General features: G+C 35.2%; 2 protein-coding genes across 2 annotated transcripts; one reads left to right on the plus strand and one right to left on the minus strand.

The window, feature by feature from the left end:
• The first annotated feature begins 712 nt into the window (after positions 1–712).
• On the plus strand, positions 713–18,946 carry LOC145280228 (uncharacterized). Its single transcript, XM_080132012.1, has 2 exons — positions 713–1,487; positions 16,987–18,946. Exons 1-2 carry the CDS (start codon positions 852–854, stop codon positions 18,214–18,216), a joined length of 1,866 nt encoding a protein of 621 aa, XP_079988138.1. The 5' UTR covers positions 713–851; the 3' UTR covers positions 18,217–18,946.
• A 2,078-nt stretch (positions 18,947–21,024) lies between these two features.
• Positions 21,025–21,564, minus strand: LOC145280267 (uncharacterized). Its single transcript, XM_080132041.1, has one exon. The coding sequence runs from the start codon at positions 21,562–21,564 to the stop codon at positions 21,025–21,027; it is 540 nt and encodes a 179-aa protein (XP_079988167.1).
• Positions 21,565–21,928: the final 364 nt, after the last annotated feature.

The raw sequence follows: 21,928 nt of genomic DNA on the forward strand, positions 1-21,928 counted from the left end.
ATACGTCGAGAACATCACCAACATGACCTCCCACAAGACCAAAGCCAGCTTGATCGCCGCCATCCGCCGAGTACTCGCCGAGCTCCTGCTGGCGCTTATGGAAAAGGCATGCTCCAACTTCCGGACCCGTATCGAGGCGGTGATTTATGCTGAAGGCGACTATATCGAATAGATGTCAGTTCTACTACATAATCAGTTATTTGAATTGATTTTTGTTTAATAAAAATTTTTAAATAAAAGTGTCGTGTTGTTTCTTTAAGGACGACACTTTTATCGTTCCACCTTGTACATTTCTTAGTTTCTTAGCTATCTAGACAAGAGCTGTTTTACTTCTCTATATCCCCCATGTCATTTTCCTTCCACCGAACGTCGATCAGCTGTAAGGGTTGACATCACTAAAACCTATACATTATATCGATTATCACGAAATATTTTTATTTTCATTTTTAGAAAGGTAAACTTATGACTAATTATGGCCATTGAAAAAATTATTTTATGATTTTGTACCGTATCGCCTACCTTGTGAATTGTGAATCGAATTAAACAAGTTGTAGATTAACATCAAAGTTAATCACGTATTATTTGCATTCTGTTTGAACTTCCGAACTGTGTCACTGATAAAAGCCCCTGCTCCACGCTAGTCTACCGTCTGTTTAATTTATACGTTATCAGCTTTTTGATTAAACGGCCGTCATGATTAGCGTCACACAATTTGACCGGACATTGATTTTAACAAATTAAAACCTCATTTTCAAAAATACGAAACAGAGACAACGACATAGAAATACACTCACATCGAGGTGTGAAGTAATTGAACTACTATTTCACACCCGTTACTCTGGTCGTTCAAAATGTCGGATGAAGAAATGTCGGATACGGATTTATTTAAAACAGAACTGAAGTCTTTGTATTGTTCGATCTGCCAGAACATATTTAGTGAACCAAAGACTTTGCCATGTCAACATTCATTCTGTTGTCGTTGTCTGAAAACCTACCTGAATATAAAGACCCAAAATCTGCGCGACGGCCAGAAACTTCGGGAGTTTTCCTGTCCACTGTGCAAAACAGCTGTTCGATCTGAAGACGACTCCTTATCGGTCGGAGAATGGGTCGACCGATTCCCGACCAATTATACTCTCATTTCCATCACAGATGAGTTTATTTCGGAGAAACATCGCAAGGAGAGACGAACAATGTGTACAATTCATCACTCGAAGAGCGTCAAGTTTTTTTGTATGGATTGTAATACGTTGCTATGTAGCTTATGTACGGCGAAAGCTCATAAAACGTGTAGCACGGTGCAAACGTTGGCGGAGGCTGTCGATGAGATTATGAGTATGAAATCACGACTTTGTGATGAACTTCAGACAAGAAAAACTGAAGTTGAAGAGGTTTACACTCGTCTAAAGAAACATCGTTCGGCTATGAATGTCAACAAACAGCAGATTATTAGAGATATACAGAATGAAACGGAACTTATTGCTAAGGTAAGAAAATATATTTTGTGTTGTTTATTTTACGACATATCGACCTCTTTTTCTTTTTTCACATGATTTTATTCACGATAAAAAAGGCACATTCCCCCTGTGATGTAAGGAATACTGTGAAATAAGGGCAATACCTATAGGAGCAGCTTAAGCGGGAAATTGTGCAGCGAGATGTTTGCGTAAATTACATTTATTTTTTTTGTATTCAGAGACACAAGGAGCAGGGAGAAGGTTCATAAGAAGAAAGAAAGAACCAAGTAGAGTAGAACGCCTTCCTGCATCTGAGGATTTCTAAGGTGAAGAGTTGAGATTTAGCGGCTTCATGGGTTGATCAGAGTTATTTATATCAAGAAGGCACCAGTGCAACAAGATTTTCGGAGCACATTCCATTAAACTACTTGTAAAACACACACACATATACAAGAATGCGGCGATAGGAGATTGACTGGAGCTTTGGGAGTTAGATTCTTTTTGCTCGAGAATTTAAAAAAATCACTTCGCTTTTATTTTAATACAACCATAACTACGATAAGGATCTACGTTATTTACGTAAAGTTTTCATTGTTATGGAATTCGCGTTACTTTGGCTCGAGTATTTTAAAGAAGATGTAAGGATTTGACATTTATTTTGATACAAGCATACCTACAATAAAAATCTCCGTCACTTTTGGCAAAAATTGGAGAAATTATCAAATTTTCAACAGCTATGGTCAAATATCTCCACTGCTCAGTGAATGCTTTGGGAATGGCAAAGATTAATAAAGTAAACCTTGACAAAAATCTGGTTTAAAGATTCGATTGACGGATGGTAAAGCACTGCAACATCTTTCAGGCAACTACTGCGGCAGTGCTGGGTCCGATTTTTGGCTTACCTTTCCGCCGGACTTGGTCTGCAATTCGAGAGGGTGTCTTTAGTAACGGCAAACCTAGGTCTCCATATCACCCGGTCGGGCCTTCATCTGCAGAAGCAACTCCAGCTTCGACTGTATAGCGACAACAGTTGCTGCAGTGCAGTAAATAGATGTGGAGCGCCATTTTCTCACGAGACAGAAGGTTGTCACTATCATAATCGCTATCTTAAAAAGAAAGACTCGTGGTTGGTGATTGAAACACTATGTGACAACAATAATCTATACATAATATAATGGGGCGTTGTAGAGATATAACATATTGACAAGTGTGAGAAGATTTTTAAATCGTAATTTTGTGTAATTTTTTGCCGAAACTAAATGTCTTTATTAAACGATTAATTGTATATAATCCGTTGAATGCAGATCACTTATTTAATATATCTCTAGTAATTCTAAATTAGGGGAAAAGTGTTTTAGTTTATTATGAGTAAAGGGGTAACTTTGATCATAGTCAGGGTTAGGGTGATTACTTTGTCATAGGCGGGAAAAAAATTTGAATTCCTATATTTTGCAACAGTATTTGTTATTGAATGCGAAATATTTGGATGAATTTGAAACTTGTTATATCTAATCCCATAGTCGGTGACTACATCCATAAAGCTAATCTCGCACCCCATCTATTTTGGAGCTGTAGACTACAATCTATAAAAATAGCACAGCAGATGTATGTGTGTGTGTCCATAAACTCTTAAACTACTGGTCACATAACACTGTAATTCACGGGAAATTTTAATCAGACACCAAGGGCGGCTTATAACGAGTAAGATCTTTTGATGAACGAATAATGCGTACCGACATATATTAACAAGTTGAAAAAAAAACTGCTTATTTCAACTTGTTGACATATTTTACTTCTTTCTGCACATGGCCAAATTCCATTCATTTCTTCAATTCTTTCTTACGTATATCTCGCTAGCCCCATGGTTGGTGACGCAGCTGGAGCGCTAAATACTTTTGGTTTCGATTTTATGTCATCTTTTGAGACTTTTTAAATCTTTACTATATATTAGGGTTTTTTTTACATGGGCATCACCACTTATCAAGGCCAAGAGGATAAGGGTTAAAGAGTGTACAGTAGAAATTGGACAATATAGTAATCGTTAGTAAATGGAAAGTCGGTAAATTTGTTAACAAGTGGGACGGCTCATCAAGAAATTGTTTACGTTAGACTTGAAGACAACCATATTGTAGTCAGCTGGAAAGCAGGAAAACGGAAGACAATTCCACAGGCGTGCAGTTCTAAAAAATAAACTTTGTTCATGGAATCAACTTTTAGGTTTAGGCACAGATAACGAGTGGGGGAATTATTGATAGTGTTTTCAGATAGACGAGTGTTTCTCGTTAAGGTTTGGCGAGGGGGAACTATAGACTGAAGCTCTGTCGAACACTTTCCATGAAAATAACGACACAGCAGAGACAAACTCGCAACATCTCTTCTGTGAGATAGAGGTTGCAGGGAAGAGAAAAGGATATCTCCTACGAGACTACGAAGTCTATTTTGAACTCTATCAAGGCAGGACAAGTCCTTTCTAGCAGCTCCTGCCCAGATGTGGCAACAGTACTCCATCCTTGGACTACCTGGCTCTTATATAGATAGATAATTGCATCAGCAGTGAGATATCTACTGGATCGATAGAATGGTCCCGCCATTTTTCCAGCGGCCTTGGCAACATATTTGATGTACCTGTTTCATTTAAGATCAGGAGTAAAGGTCAAACCCAGAAGCTTGTAAAAACTTGAGGCCTCCTCAAGACGAGATCCATTCATTTCAACTGATACTAGATGGGGATCAGAACGTTGATGATGTAAAGAGAGAAGTTTGGTTTTAGATGCATTAAAAGTAACCAGCCACTCCTTTCCCCATTGTACCACGTGATCAAGATCAGAGGAGAGAGAATCGGAGAGAACTTGGTTGTTTAATGACTTAGATGTGCTACCATAGATAGTAGTGTCATCAGCATAGATGTCTACAAAACATTACTCCTATGAACCTATCAGAGATAAATGATTTAATCATTCAGAAGAAATTTCCAGCTATACCGTAGTTGGAGATCTTGTGAAATAAACCTTCATGCCATACCCTATCAAAGGCCTTAGATAAGTCAAGAGCAATTGCCCGAGAAAGGTTGCCTCTGTCGAGAGATTCGCTAATCCTATGAGATATAACTGTAAGCACATTTGCTATAGATCTAGCAGAACGGAAACCATATTGTGTATAACTAAGAAGGTTATTTTTGCTTAGATGGTTGATTACTTCTCTATTTAACACAGATTCCAGCAACTTACTCATGACGCACAGGAGATTTATTCGCCTGTACTGAGAGGGAGATGAGCGATCACCTGAATTCTTAAATACAGGGCATACTGATGAGATTTTCCAGGGTGATGGGAAGCAATTCTTCTTAAGACAACGTTTAAACAGTTTAGTAAATATGGGTGCTAGTTCTGGGTGAAGTTCTTTGAGTACTATAATTGGAATACGGTCAGGGCCGGTTGCTTTACTGGAATCAAAGTTTTGATTAGCTTGGCAACATTACGTACATATATATGTATATCACATAGCGTGTTTTCTGATACAGGAGGAAATATTGGTGGTTGGCGGCCTTGGTCGCAAAGGGTAGAATTAGCTGCAAAGTTCTTGGCAAAGAGTTTGGCTTTGTCTGATGCTGACAAGATTACCCCGGGTCCATTGATGATAGTTGGGATAGATCACAAGGTTCTGTCCAGGATACTGTTTGCTAGTTGCCAAAACTGGTGGGAACCAAGCCGCTGCTCAGCTAGTTTGGATTCGACGGACTGAACATACAACTCTCTTGCGTTCTTTATTACTTTTTTACAATGGTTGCTGACAGTCTTGAAAGCGGCTTTAGTTTCCATACATCTATTACGTTGGAAGCAGTGGAAGAAGTGATTTCTGTGCGCAATGGCAGCAGTACATTCTGGAGAGAACCATGGCTAGCTGTAAGGTTTCTGCTGGAACTTTTTCGAGGGTATGAAACGGTCTATATCTACAATTAAATATTCCGTCAGGTCTGATACTATAGAGGACACATCCTTTTTAAACATGGAACACAGAGGTAGATCCAATATAAATGTAAATTATTTGGATAGTTCCAAGAATATTCAATAGAGCATTGGTTCTAATAATAAATACGAAATCTGCATGAATTAAAATATATTTAAGCGTATTTTACAAACCGTCCCCCCGCTGTTAGTAAAATATAAAACAGTTTATCTCCATTTCTGAAAAAATATTTAAGCCCATACAGACTAACAATAAGTATCTTAAAAAAAAAATAAAATAAAAAAAATAAAAAGAAGTAACGTTTAAAACTTTTAATTCGAAAAATAATTCATGTTATTATCGAAACATTTTAGAATCAATTATCTGTACAAAGGTCAAGTATTTTGAACTGATATAAACTCTTGTTTGTATGCGGAATCCAAAACACCATTCAGTTGTTTTGGTCTTTTTCATAATAAAGATAAGTTGCATTCGCTTTTAGCTGATCTGTAAAGTATCATTCAGTTGCTTAGGTCTAGGTCATAAGAATGATCAGTTCGATTTATTTCCCGCCGATCTGTGAAATATTAAAACTCTGATAAACGTTATTGTTTGCACACTGAATGTTTTAGATCGTTGAAGGAAAAGAGAATTGCTAACGAACAACATCCACCCTTGGCAGGTTGAATCGGATGAGGCAGTATCAAGGGAATATTAAATTCACAAGCGATCCCCAGTTGCATATATATTACAGTCAGGGGCGATTACAACATTAGGTTTTTGCAGTTATTGCACGGAGGTGTTAACGTCAGCATTCGGTATTCCCAAATAATTAATCATCTGGTATTAACAAGACTCAACTTTTCTTAACCTTGGGGATCTAACAAGAATTGGTGTGTCAATGTGATAATGCTGTAGAGAATTTGAAGGGGGAATTAAATGAGGAGTTTATTAGAGCGTATTAGATTGTGACAACATCAGCAGGGCGAGACAAAGAGAGATAGAGGTAGATATAAAAAAGGAGGTTATTTTTAATTACATAATAACCACTTATCAAGACCCAGAAACGAGTAAAGCATAAGCGTTAATAAGTGTCAGGTGAGACAACATCATGATGATCTGTCATGATGACGATTGCGTAGAAATAAATTGTTTAACAGAATGGCTGAACCAGAACTTGTTTACATTGAAATTGAAAACGAATATGCTATATTAGGTTGGGGCCAAAATAATGTCGTTTTTATATGTATAGTTGAACGTCAAAAAGCGATTATTTCTGCACCAACCTAATGATTGTATATATTAATATATATATATATATATATATATATATATATATATATATCGATTTTAACTTATTATTCTTGAAACGTTAGTAATTTCTCGTTCCTAAAAGAAAAAACAAGTTCTATTTATCCCCAGCCGATCTACAAAATACAAAAGTTCTCAGAATTGTAATTGTTTGGATATTGAATGATATCGGAGTTTTCGTTCTCCTAGTGGTCCATCTTACCAGGCTGTCGAGCAGCAGCTATTCAGAGCTGCTGGTTTAAGGCGCTAATTTTACTAGATTGTCAGGGCTATAGATTTGAACATCCCTTGGGAGTATTTTTTAATAGAGTGGGAGTTCGTCCCACTTCCACCCAATATGGCAGCCATTTGGCCATTATCATTATTTTTATTATTATCATCAGTAGTAGTAGTAGTCGTATTATTATTATTATTATTATTATTATTAGTAGTAGTAGTAGTAGTAGTATGTCTCCTTAGGTTTGCAGCGTCTTTCTATCTCTGACAGTGACCATGTAAATGATTTTATGTGATCGCCACTACCACTGACGTTTCAATTCATTTTTATAGGCAACGGCAATTCGAATTGTCTTTTAGTAAGCTTATCAAAAGTTTCAGTCCTCGCCGCAATCGTTCAGTTGAGGTCGCATTATTACTATCTCTCCTCGATCCTTTCACTCTCGTTGAGCATTCATGATTTTTTTTTGTGGTATCAGCCGAGACGAATGTGATAGCATCGTACGTATTGAGGGGGACACCTTATGATTCTTTTTGAAATTTCACTTTCTTTGGGTTTATATAACGGTGCTTTCTATTTCTGGGGTTTTCGTCCTCATACAACATTCTAGTGAATATTTAGTGTTTTTAGTTTATCTTTTAATTTATATTGGGTTAAATACTGCATTCGAGAATATTCCTTAAGATTTTAGATATTTTTTTTCTTGACATCCGTTATATAATCGATGGTTTCCCAGTTTACACTTTGAGTCCAGTTCCTCCCAGTGTTTGTTTTTGAGCTTTTGTGTCTGCTCCTAATACTTATATTATTTGTATCATGTATTCCTTTCATTCTTTTGATAACATGTATTTGCTTAGTATTCTGTGGACTGCTAGGACAGCAAATTCTAATGCTTGGAAGGTTTTTCTGATTGATTAATATGACATCTGGCTTACCGGTTGGATGAGGCTATACGTTTGTACCTCCATGTCTCAGAGAATTTTATGATTTTAATTTTCCAGTATTGTGTCGGTTTGTGTCTGCACGTCTCATCCGCGTGTTTAAAATGCAGTTGTGTGCATAGTGCCAAGTGTACAGTTTTCCAAACATATATTATCTGATCTCGTATTCTCTTTTCGCCTGTTTTGTTGCAATCACTTATGTGATTTATCTGATTTGCCGTGTTGTCTCTTTATCAGTAGAATCTACATGTGCTGTTTTCTTGGTTTTATCTAATTTTAAAAATTTAGTTAGGTCTAAAAACCTTTAATTAGTTCTAATGTACGGCATACTCACGTTGACACACTAGTTCTCGCTAGATCACCGCAGTTAAGCAACGTTGAGCCTGGCTAATACCAGACTATTTGGGAATTCTAGGCGCTTTATGTGCTCTCCGCTCAACTCAGCATTGTTTCCCGTCGTCCTGTACCTCAACATGCCACTGGTATGCAATAATAGTGACTCAGGAGAGGCGTGGTTGGAAACTGCGCAACTGTTGTTACATAAATTTCACGCGCAAGCATCCTTACAGTGGGTATCCATTGTCTGTCAAGACTGAAGGAGGCATCAGTTAGGTCTAATCCTATTGGTTTGTGCGGTTGTAAGTAGCGATATCTTTTCTCAGTTCAATTCTCGTATTCTAAGTCATGTCCATTTGCAATCATTGTTCTCTTCTCTTGTCATTTTTATGGATCATCTATGTAGTTCTTTCTCTTCTCACTTTCCAGCCTTTGCCTTTTTATTTATTCATGAATTGTTTATTTTGGCAGTGGTGTTTTCTGTGGTAGACTGTCTTCCTGTATTCGAGAAAATTATGTTCTCAATTCTTTACTACCTCAGTGCTTGAGAGATGAAGAACTTAAATGAAACATTCGAATATCTATGTATCTCGTATAGACTTCAAGTGTTAGCCCCAGGTTGTGGGCCCCTTGATTTCTGAGAACTTCGACTGAAGTAAAATAAAACATAAAAAATACTGAATTAAGAGATGACACCTGGACCGGTTGGCGAGGGGTAATCTAAAAATAGCTACCCCGAATAACTTAATAGCAGGCCGTGAACAAGCTATTTATGCTATAAAAAACTACATTGACAAAACTGAAAAAATACAGGTGTACAGAATGCTTAATGCAAAAAAAAGAAAACTTTACTGCATATTTCATCAGAATGCCATTAGCTGCATGTTATCAATTTAAAGAAAATAAAGACAGGACAAGGTCAGTAACCTATTACACTAAAATATATGCAAACTCTGTGAACTCAACCACATGAGTCAGAAGTGACAGAGGAAAACGACAACGTCACACTTCTTTGAGATAAGCACATACAAACTGATAACCTTCTTGAACATTCCAAATCCGACTTAATCTTTCTAAATGAAAACAAAAACGATACCAGAGTAAAGAAAACATAAATAAATGTTAAAATAGATATATAGATTATGGAGATGTAAATATATCAAGATGATCCCATTGTAATTAAAAAGCTTAGAAATATTAGTAAAAGCCATCATAAATAGTTAAAACAGAAAAATGAAGTATTTTTTCCCATTTTTTTCAAAATGGCTAATATGTTAGGTACGCTGCAAGTGTTAAGGTACAGTTTGTTTGTCTAAAAAATTGACGTGATATGGAAAATAAAATAAATCAAATTCAAGCAAAACAATCACAGGTTGAAACTACTATGTAATAATCATAAGTAGAAGGAGAGAAAGAAGACATTTAGTAGAGGGCATTTGACATGGAAACTCAAATGTTTGGAAACGTATATAAAATAATATGAAGAATTTAGGCAGATTTTAAATTAAGAAAGGGATTTTATACGCCGATAGTTTTTCTCCTTTGCTGTTTTTCATCAGCTTGATCCCATCTAAACATGTTTTCTTTTAATTCAGTCGAAGTTCTCAGAAATCAAGGGGTCCACTACTTGGGGCTAACACTTGAACTCTATATGAGATACATAGATATTCGAATGCTCTATTAAACTTCTTTATCTCTCAAACATTGAGTTAGTAAACAAGTTGAGAACATAGGTTTCCTCTCCCCAATTAATCATTTTCATATGTTTTATATATTTTATTTTGGTTTCTTGGTTTTACTGGATTCCCAGACAAGAATTTATCTTGTCTGGCTGAGCACCCAGCACCGTGCTATTACTTGAGGTAATATTACTAGGAGAAGGTGCACCATTCCTTGTAAAAGCTAATGTGGGTTAGCCATAGTGAGGAGATCTTATTTGAGCAGCGAATATTATGTGATTTTTAATATTTGGTCAGGGTTTACTTCTAGGGAAAGTATCCTCATGTCAGGATGTTCTGACAAACCCCTATATAGAGAGATCTAAGGCACTCTAGGATAGTGTCTAGTAGGCATTCAAGTTCTCTCCAGTTCTCTCCAGTAGGCGTTCAAGTTCTACAAAATGTGAAAGCATACGAACTTAAAAATGGAACTATAACAACCAACAATCTCCTATTCATGTTTGAAATTAAACTTTTTAGTAGAAATGAGAACCAGCTTGATACTTTAATGAATAAGAATAGATTGTTTAATATTGAAATAAAGATAGAATTTGGCATCACCAAATGCGCTAGTTTTGTGATGAAAAGGGGCACTCGTCCAGTCAGATGGCCTTAAACTCCCAATAACAGATCTAATAAAGACTGTTGACAATAAGAGAGGCTACACATATTTGGGAGTACTGGAAGCCGATAAGATTAAGAACATGAAAATAAAAAAACAGATCACACTGGGTAAACTTGCGGAACCCTGTTCTGTTTACATGCCTTCCAGCTGACTACAATATAATCGTCTTCATGTCCAACGCAAACAATTTTTTGATGAGTCGTCGACTTAAGTAATCCAATTTACCAAATTTCCACTACTAACGACTACTACACTATTATCCCAATGACTGACGTACACTCATTAACTCTTATCCTCGAATGACATACAGGCCTTGATAAGTAGTGACTCCTTTGTAAAAAAAGAACCGTTTCTTTCTCACACCATTACAACCATTATCATGTATTATTATAATAACATTCGAAAACAAAGCTATATACAAAGGGAAATCAGTTTTACATTCTTTCAAGAGTGCATTTTTAAAGCTGAATTCGGCAAACTTGGCTATTTTGAAGTAGTTTGACTTTCCAAAGTTGAACTAGGCTGTTTTTCTGAAAACTTAACGTACAACTAAGAAAGGAACGATTAGAATATTGTATAGATTCAGGAAGTTACTATGATGAGATTTTTTCTTGACATTGCATTTTCTTCATACTTTTCTGAAAGTTTCTTAAAATTGTTCTTTATTATTGTTCATTGAATTTTCTTCGTACAAACAAAAGTAATATTTTTCATTAAAATTAACATACAATTACATGTGTTTTTTTTCTTGATTTTTAATTGTTTTCTAGCGATTTAATATTCGCCAGTGTTTTAATAAAAATAATATGACGAAGTTTTTGTTCGGTACCTTCGAGCGGTTAACATAACCAGCCAGATTTTCCGGCAATAACACGGCGAGTATTATGAATAATAATAGTAATAATAATAATAATAATAATAATAATAATAATAATAATAATAATAATAAACAATAAAGTTTAAAATTACTATTTGGGATAAATATTCAAGGTTATAAAGTTCCTACGAGGGCGTGCAATAAGTAATGCCCCTGACCCACTTTCATTTATCTGATCTTGCTGAAATTTTGCATGTGTAATGATTCATATCTCTACTGATTATGTGGCAAATTATAGCACTGAACTAATTGTGATTTCTGTTTTATATGTGTTTGAACTGAGTCAGGTATGAAATGGAGCCTGTTGAATGTCAAGCAGTAATCCGGTTTTTGTATTTGAAAGGACGCACACCACAGGAGACTTTTGATGAAATGAAAGAAACTTATGGTGATAATGCCCCATCATATGACCTTGTAAAACGCTGGCATCGTGAATTCAAACATGGCCGGAAGTCTGTGGAAACAGCTCCCAGACCTGGTCGCCCCCTTCTGCCATTGATGAGGCAACTGTCCGTCAAGTTGAGGCTGCCATTTTGGAAGATCGGCGCATTACTATTCGCTAAATAGCCCAAGATGTCAAGATTAGTACAGGGTCTGTGGAAACTATCATTCATGACCATTTGCATGTGCATAAGGTGTCTGCCAGATAGATTCCCAGGTTGCTCACACCATTCCAGAAGCGAAAACGCGTTGAGTGCTCGAGGATGAATTTGGAGATGTGCCAAGAAGATGAGTCAAAGATTTTCAAAAGACTGATTAAACAGGATGAAATATGGGTTCATCACTATGATCCAGAGACCAAAGCCCAGTCAATGCAGTGGAAGCACTTGGACTCACCACCTCCAAAGAAGGCAAGGGTGCAGCCCTCGGCTGGCAAGGTCATGCTCACAATCTTCTGGGACCAGGACGGAGTAGTGATGACAAATTTCCTGGCAAAGGGTACCACAATTACAGGAGACTATTATGCTTCACTTTTGAGGAAATTTAGGCAAACTATCAACATCAAAATGCGGGGCAAGATCAGCAAAGGTACCCTTCTCCTGCAGGACAACGATCCGATCCACAACTTTCATGTCGCCAGATCAGAAGCATGAGCGTGTGGTTATGAAATCGAAACCCTATCCTCCCTACTCTCCTGACCTTGCACCCTCTGACTTTCACCTCTTCCAGCTATGAAGTTGTTTTTGAAAGGAAAGCGTTTCCCAGATAATGCAGCCTAGATTTCTGAAGTCACGTCGTGGTTGGAGGACCAACCTGGGGGGTTCTACCAAAAACGGTCCCCAGAACTGCACCAAACGATGGGAGAAATGCATAACTCTGGGCGGTTCCTATGTAGAGAAAGACTAATAACTGTGCCACGTTTCGTTGCTCTACTACTATAGAAAGTGGGTCAGGGGCATTACTTATTGCACGCCCGTCTCCGACCCTCGTTGCACCTAATTAATCTATATCAAAAGATTGTCATATAAAATTTCAAAAACGTTTCATCATTTTTTAATCAAAAATAATGCGCTAATGAATTAATAACCGAATAAAAACACAAAATAATGTGTACTATATAATGATATTATTGCGTTATCGTTTTTCTACTTTTCCTGTTTATCGCCAGCTAGAACTTTTCTGTTTGGTCGCTATTCTCGTTTATGTGTGATTACTTTAATGTCAGGATCTTCGTCGATGACCATTGCAATAGGTAGCTTTTTTTTTTGTTTTTACTAGCAGAAACACCCGACTTTGTCCGGGATTGAATGATGATCAATGAATGTTACAATCCCATATTTTTATTGTCATCGGAATCGGTGAAATCAACCATTTTTTTCAACATAATCAATTGTTTGCTTACTCTACTACGAGACCCACCACATAATTCTTCATCAACGAACAACATAAAAACTCGTATCCAAGCACACCTTTGTTAATAAACACAAATTCTTAAATAATATGCCTGATATAATATGTGTTAAATAATATATGTTAAATAATATGTGTTAAATAAAATATTTTAAAAATATGTGTTAAAATATGTGCTAAATTATATGTGTTAAATTACATGTGTTATATAATATGTGTAAAATACATCTGTTAAATAATTTGTGTTAAATATATGTGTTAAATTACACGTGTTAAATAATGTGTTAAATAATATGTGTTAAATTATGTGTTAAATAATATGTGTTAAATTATATGTATTAAATTATATGTGTGAAATAATATTCGTTAAATTACATTTGTTAAATAATATGTTAAATAATGTGTTAAATTATATGTGTTAAATTACAAAATAGATATTTAGAAAGATTGAGAGATGACTTACTCAGTCATTATTATTTAAAGGATTTCTAGTTAATCCCGATTCGAGGCTCTTTCCATTTCGTAATAACATCACACGTTTTGAATTCTAAAAAAATTGAATTTTTGGAAAAGAAAATTAATATATTTTCCTCACGATTCGCCAATAAGAGCCACTGTCCAGATATAACTGAAGAAGGTTGAAGGTTTTTTCGGCTGACACATTGTGATAATAAGCACCCAAATTAATAACAGTAATCGGAACAATCTAAATAAGACATATTATTAATCCGTTTCTGGAAAATTCAGACTCCTTATATGTAATCTGTACAGACCCGGATTATTAAAAAAGTGGAAACGGCTTAACGCCTTTTCTATTTCATAAACACATGCACGTATTTTGAATTCGAACGATAATATTTTTTTTTACTTTTTTTAAACAAACCATAATCCTACCATTGCGAAAACACAGCTATCTATGTCAAGGGTTATTTAGTCTAAAACGTTGTCAGAATAACAACCAATTTGGAACAGTTGTCCATAGATATTTATCTACCACACAGCCAGCATCCCAAAAGTATAGCGACTTTAATCCTAAAGCTAAATACACCAGAAATTCACGCAGCTGACCGCCAGAAAGTAGCGGGTTCAATTTTACTTCAACTTATCTTTATGATAATTCTCATTTACCCGGATTTATTTGGTTGAGAAACGTCCTTGAAACAGCGACAAGATCTCTTTATAAAAATATAATTCTTTTAATTAACATTGGAGGAGCATATGTAGGTAAGATATGTTGAGACCCAACATGTGCCGCCAATGGCGTTCGCAACCAAACTACTATGGCCGTCGTGTTCGTTGTGTCAGCTTCAACAGTTTAAAACAATACTATTATAATTCTTTCTTCATTGAAAGAGAGAGTAAGCGAGTGAAAGAGAGACATAGAGAAAGAAATATACATCACTTAAACAATGTTTATTTTTTTGTAGGCTAATTGACGAGTTCTTTTAGGTTTGGCCTTTCAAATTCTGGGGGTCTTGGATCATTTTGACACAACCGAGTTTCATAACAACTGTCAGTCAAAACTGGTTGGTATATTCTGACATTTTGAAAATCACACAACATCCTCATGACACGCACGCGCTTCCTCATAAGTACAGAACGATTATAGATGTGCACAAGGTTAATTAATGTAGAAGCCTCCAGCTCCCCCCAAAATGGAGCTAAACCATTGTGCCACAGCGACAGCATTTTTGTCAGACAATCTGGAAAGATAACAACTGTCATAGCGTCACTAGTCTGTGAAGTTAGATCAGCTTGTCTTGTTATTATCATTAACTTTCCTAGATAGCTTCATAGTATCACAATTCATTTAAACAACCATTTAAGTTTTGTAAAAATAAATAAAATTATTTGTTTCAGTTAAAAGGTAAAGGCTAATTATTACGTGGATAACCGAATAACCTATACATATCCCATAAGTTAAATTAATAGAATATATTAATACTTATTGATAAAAGCGTATAATATGAAACAGAAATAACATACATACATTTGGTTGCCTTGAACTAGTCCGACTATTATGACTCTCCTGCTTGCTGTATATACAACGTCACGGCCGCTGTAAACCCCAGTCTTTTTTTTTTCAAATGAATGTTTTTGAACTTGGGAGTTTTTAGTCATGCTCCGCAATGTGTATAGAAGTTTAAACTGGACCCTTTGTTTTGGACCGCTCCAAAACAGGGCAAATTAAATGTTTCAGTTCATAGATTAAGCAAAAATATTGTGGAGTAGATAAGGAATAATAGTCCGTGTAATCTAAATATTAATTTACTTTTCCGTACGTCCAGTGTCATAAAAACATCATCATCGCAAAAAATAATTAATGAGAAATGAATTACTTCCCTTTATAGTCGCCCTTTATCAGTTAAAAATCATTGAAATCATTTCTCTTCCGAAGATTTTCAAAAAGAAATAAAACATGGGCGTTTACGGTTACATATTGGCTATATTATTTTATAATTAAAAAGAAAACTTCATGCTGATAGGAGACTAATTTTTTTATTACAGTTTCTTTTTAAAATTCCAAAGAAATGTGCAAGTGAATTGAAATCTGTTCCATTATAATTTATATTAAAAAAATTTCAGATAAAAACAAAATAAAACAATGTGTTGGGTCTTGAATTTTCATTAAAAAATCTAAATTTTTTAAATCAATTCATTTTAGCTTTAAAGGGTTAGAAAAAAGAATTTGCTAAAAATTGTTTAAAATTCGTCGTTATTTATTATATTTTAATTTTATTAATTTTAAATATTTTCAACTACCGTGAAATTTCCACTAGTTGGTATTATTTGATTATTCGGACTGTTACTCTCATCTTGTATGTGATTTTCATATTGTTTCGGCGTAACCTCTGACCTTCTTTAGGTGTAACTTGTCGAATTCGCAAATCTTTTGGTTGAACTCCTGACCTGAACGGTCCTGGATATGACCTTAAACTATATCCAGTGGTGAGGCCCCAGATTGCGGGCTTTGGGGAGTGTGGATCCGCCCTTTAATTACCATTGCTCCCAGGTACAATCTGACCCGGAGTGGTAGTACCTGTTAGGGTCCAAACTATGGGTTAAATAGAAACTGATTTGAAAACAACAAATATATTCTATTAAAAAAATTTTCTTCAAAATCTTTGGATTCGGCATTAAATAACCCGAAAAGGGTTGATATGCCGTAAAACAAAAACAACCAACCAACCTGACCTGAACACGATACATCTGAAAAAGGTCGTATATTAAATCGGCCGAAACATTGTGAAAATAACAGTAACGATAGGAACAGTACTTAAAAAATCCAAATAATATGAACTATCAATTCTCATCCGTATTATTCAAAAAGCATGATAGCTAGAGTAGCGCAAATAGTACAGTCATAGCGTCACTAGTCTTATATTGGAATTGTCTAACATTGTACTTCTCTTAGAATAAGGAGAAATAAAATAAAAAGTACATAATTAAAAAAGGTGTTGTTCTTGAGGAAACGAGTAAACTTCATTATTTATTTTCCTTTATAAATAGTTTTAAGGCATTGTGAATGCACTTCAATTAAAAAAAAGTTTTAATTTCCTCATATTAATAATCGCCTTTGAAACTCTACATTTAATCCAAATTCTGATTTTATTTTTAGTCTTATTAACAATGATACATTGTTTAAAACTAAAAAAAAAAAAACATGTTTTTATTTTTAAGCATTTTTATATTTCCTTTCTTTTTTAGTTGCTTCATGAGCTACGTGACCGTGAAAAAGAACTTGTCATCAATTTGGAAAATCAGTACAGCGAAGGCCAATTGCGTTTGGGAGAAATTCTTACTAAATACGAATCCATTATAAAATCAATCAATATTTGTCAAAACTTGATTGACCACAACGCGCTAGAAGAAGTCGGCGACGCAGCCTTCCTGAAAGCAATCAGTGGAGCTGAGCAAAAGTACAAGGAGTTACCGGAAATTGATACGAACGTCCCTAATCGACATGTTTTGATGTTCCTGCCCGACCCTTCACTGCAGCAAAGACTTCAGCGACTGATTAAACGACCGCTGGGTAAAATATTCCTACAACAGCAGCAGCAGCAGCAGCAGCCAAACTCTGATTCCTGCGATCACATATCTGATGGAAGTGCATCTGTTGCTCCGACTGAGACCGGAAGTAGTTTAGCGGAGGCCATAGACGATACAATCACCTCAACTGTTCTACTTAGTAAATTTTCAACAATCTCCTCCTCTGATGACTCATTAATCACGGATGTGGCGCTTTTACCGGACGGGTTTCTTGTTGTTACGGATAGTTTGAGCTGTCAAGTAAAGATCTTTACAGAAGAAGGAGAATTAGTAAAATATATTAAATTAAAAAAATCCCCTTGGGGAATTTGTCGTCTTATCCAGGGAGAAATAGGTGTTACGGTGCCCAGCAAGAGAAGTATCGTATATTTATCCCATGCAACTCAGTTGTGCATTCGGTGGACAGCGATGACGAGTAAGAAATATTTAGGGATCGTGTCACTAAGCGAAAGCGTCCTCGTCTGTGCGTCGGCCGCGAATTCTTGTGTAGATATAATTTCTATCACTGGTGAGATTTATCAGTCATTTAGTCGGAGGCTTGTTCATCCAACCTACGTTGCTCTGACAAAAGAACATCACATTGTTATTACAGATAGTTACGAGAAATCCGTGATTTGCCTTGACCGCCAAGGCAACGAACTATTCCGCTATTTTGGACACAAAGATCAAGCGTTAAGCCATCCAGCCGGTATCTGTACAAGCAGACAAGGAGGAATTTTCGTCGCAGATGCTCTCAATCGAAATATCTATAAGATCCGACACATTCCATTAGTTGCAAATATAACGCAATTTTCGCTTTCTGGTTTAGCCATCAGCCCTGATAATAAATTAGTCTTGACACACAATGGGCAAAATAATGTCAGCGGCATTTCAGTATTTCACGATTAAAGATTTTGATTCCAAAGCCACACCAAGGATAATATTATAGAAAAGTGGACACTTTTTCCTGCAATGTCTAGTGACAATTCAAATCAGAAATAAGACATCGGAAGCAATTTTCAAGTCGCTTAAAAAGTTTTGTTTTCCGAAAAAAACTCTATTGTAAGAAGTCTTTATTGATAATAATTACAACCATGACTTTCCATAACTTGATTCCTTTTGTCAACGAGCTTGTCTCAGCTGGAAAATTCTTTAGGTTTTTATAATAAACGTGATTCTAACTCATGTTCAATCTTGTCGCGTAATGTTACACTAATGCCATCTAAATCGTTTTGTAATGCTCAAAAAAGTGAAAAATACGAGGGATCTAGGTCAGGAAAATATGCAGTATAAGGCAACAGTTTACAATTAAATTTTTCTAGGAGTCCTTTGGTTAAACGTGCTGTTTGAGAACGATCATTATCACAAAAGAAGGTGACACCTCTGTTGTCTAAAAACGCTCATTTTCAGTCCAACATGCGTTGGAATATTGTGAAACATATGAATGTTTTAGTAATTTGAAGGATAACGTCATAAATTAATAACTGTGATATGCTGAAGTAATACAAGTATAGATAAAATAAATTACAATGGTTTAAAATACCCCTTCTGACAACAGGCAAAATTTTATACGCACACAAACGCGTATATATATATATATATATATATATATATATATATATATATATATATGTATGTGTGTGTGTGTGTATATTAAGAGGTATATTTGGAAAAAACAAGAAAGAAGTGTTCAATGCGTTAGTAGAGCTAAATATGTTTTTTTTTTAATTATTTCTACCTCGCGTGTATCAACTTAATTAATTATAGGTTGTTTCAATTGACAGTATAAAAATTTTAAATCATCTGACGATATAGACGGATAATTTTTATCCTGTCTATTAAAACCACCTGTAATGAATTAAGCTAATACACCTAAGGTTGAAATAATAAAACACCTCTCTCCACACACACACACACACACACACACACACACACACACACACACACATATATATATATATACATATACGGTAGAACTAGTAAAAGCATCAAAAGCAGGAAGAATGTATCTGTCTTTAAAAAATCAGTATGCGATATTAGGTGGTTGATAATTAAATACTTATCATAAAGGCAAATGAAAGGATCAAGCTGAATTGTGTAAGTATGTAAATAAATAATGTATACAAGGTTTAACTATTCTTCTTATTTCCCGATTTTAAAAACTTTCTCTTCGTTGTTTCTTTCACTTTTCTCAGCTTTCTTTTCTTATTTCTTTTATGTTATTTTACTTCTCTTATTTCTATTTGTTTTGTAAGACTCTATTTACTTTACGTTTGAACTTTTTAAAATAAAAAATTGCGTCGTAAAATATTAGAAATTATATATATATATATGTATATATATATATATATATATTAAAAAAATATATATATAATTCCCACGTGTTGATTCATTCCGAAAAAAGTTTCTATTTATATTTTAACTAACAAAGCTTTCAAAAGTACAAGTACTTCCCTAAAGTTTTCAATTCTAAATTAAGTCTTCAAAACTAATACAACGTTGAGGAATTAAACAAATAAACATTAATTGAAAATAGAAGACATTAGAGGGAAAGTAAATAGAAAAGCTTAAATGCAATACGTAACATTGCGTATTATTCCTTCTAAATTAGTAGTTGTTAAATTACACACACACACACACACACACACACACACACACACACACACACACACACACACATATATATAAATGGTTTTCAACTTTTTTTTACAGCTGGACCCCTTTTCCCTTCTTTTTATCTTGGTGGACCCCTTCAAAACTATTGGTCATAAGACAATCTTCTATTTTTCACTCATATAAATTTTGGGGGTTTAATAATCAAAGAAATATTATATAATTAAGCTTTATTTTTAAATGAAAACTAATTTAATGTAAATAAAGTATTCTACAGCCACTGCAATAATAATTATAATAATGATAAGAGGTAATAAGTAATAAGTAATAATAATAATAACAATAATAATAATAATAATAATAATAATAATAATAATAATATCTATAAGTTCTATACCTCCAGCATGCACCCCCATAGTTTTATCACCGCTCCTCTCAATAAAAAAAGTGACACCAAAGAGCTGAAAAGGGTCAGAAAGGACTGAAAGACCGAGGAAAGAACGCCAGCCAGACCTCGGTTGAACAAGCGCAAAGGGAACTTGGACTTTAGGGAGGCTTAGTGCCACTCAAATTCCAGTATAAACCAATGCCCACTGCCGGCGAGAAATCAATGGTAAGAGGCTGTTGCGATGATGCAAATTCATTTGCAAATGCTATTTGAAGGAGGTGGAAAGAACTGGACGTCTGGGGAGACTTGTTGTCACTCAGCTTCCAGAGAACACCACAGGTTTCCAATCAGATCATTTGTTGACTTGCGTGAACACTCCATGTGAGCCAATAATAATAATAATAATAATAATAATAATAATAATAATAATAATAATAATAATAATCTAACTTAGAGTGATAATAATTCTTTAGCAATGTCTTGTATTACAATATTACAATGTTTCTTCCATGGTCAAGCCGATGAAGATCAGAGCTCTTCAGGCAATTGAATTCGCTGCAGCATTTGTGTACACTGGTTAAAATTTTTTGATAAACAGTTAAAGTGGAATGTGTAATTTAAAACAAACAAAAAAGAGAGATAGGCATTTTTATTCAGTGAGATCTCTGTCGCTGATGTTGCTCGGCGAGTTTCTTTATATCTGGTTCCATCGATGTTTATGATAGTCGAAGGTCACCTCTTTTCACAATGTCAAGTCTATTGCGACTAAATCCCGATTCAACAAGATAAGATGTTAGAAAAGCAACAACGTAGAGATATGCTTTATCCCAGAGCAAATGATACTTTGTAGCAACATCATTTATCTTCCATACATTGTACTTTCCATTTTCGAATTTTGCACGCATAATTTTATCACTTTGTAATTCAATGAGAGGCTCTTGCAAAGATATGTCTATATCGGCAACATTAACTTCGAAAGGAATTAAAACCCAAGTCGGTATAGCCATCATGAGTAGGTCACTAAACCGAGTTTGCATATCTGCATGCATATTTTCCATATATTCAGCATACGATGCAAGCTCTTCATCTTCATCTTGCAAATCGCTGCTAACAGAGGCCAAACAAGGAAACTGTTCAAATGCACAACGCCTGATATTATTCATATACAATTGTAGTTTCATCAGAAAAGCAGCAATAGCACTTTTACTAGGTATTAGATCAGAATCTTTTCCTTGGATCTGATAACAAAAACACATCACATTTATTTGCAAGCAGCTGTTCTTCAAGTTGTGTGTTAGCAAGAAAGGAAACAATAGAACCCCAAATGCAATGAAATGCTGAAGACAATTCCCCTTTGATAGCCATCTCACCTCTGTATGTAATACAAGCCGCTCGAAGTCTTCTCCATTTTGCTTACATAATTCATGAAAAAGGCGGTCCCTGAGGGAATTTGATTTAATATTGTTAACTACTTGTATTAGGACAGTAAGGGCATCATGCAGACGTGCACTCATTTTCTTTGCAAGTAAGTGTTGACGGTGTATCACGCAGTGAATACAAAATACTTGCGGGACAGCTTTTTTTTAAATGTGCAATAAAACCTTTGTAGCTGCCTGTCAT

This window comes from Euprymna scolopes, chromosome 7 (genome assembly GCF_053919585.1).
Source record: "Euprymna scolopes isolate OS-2025 chromosome 7, ASM5391958v1, whole genome shotgun sequence".
Lineage (NCBI taxonomy): Eukaryota > Metazoa > Mollusca > Cephalopoda > Sepiida > Sepiolidae > Euprymna > Euprymna scolopes.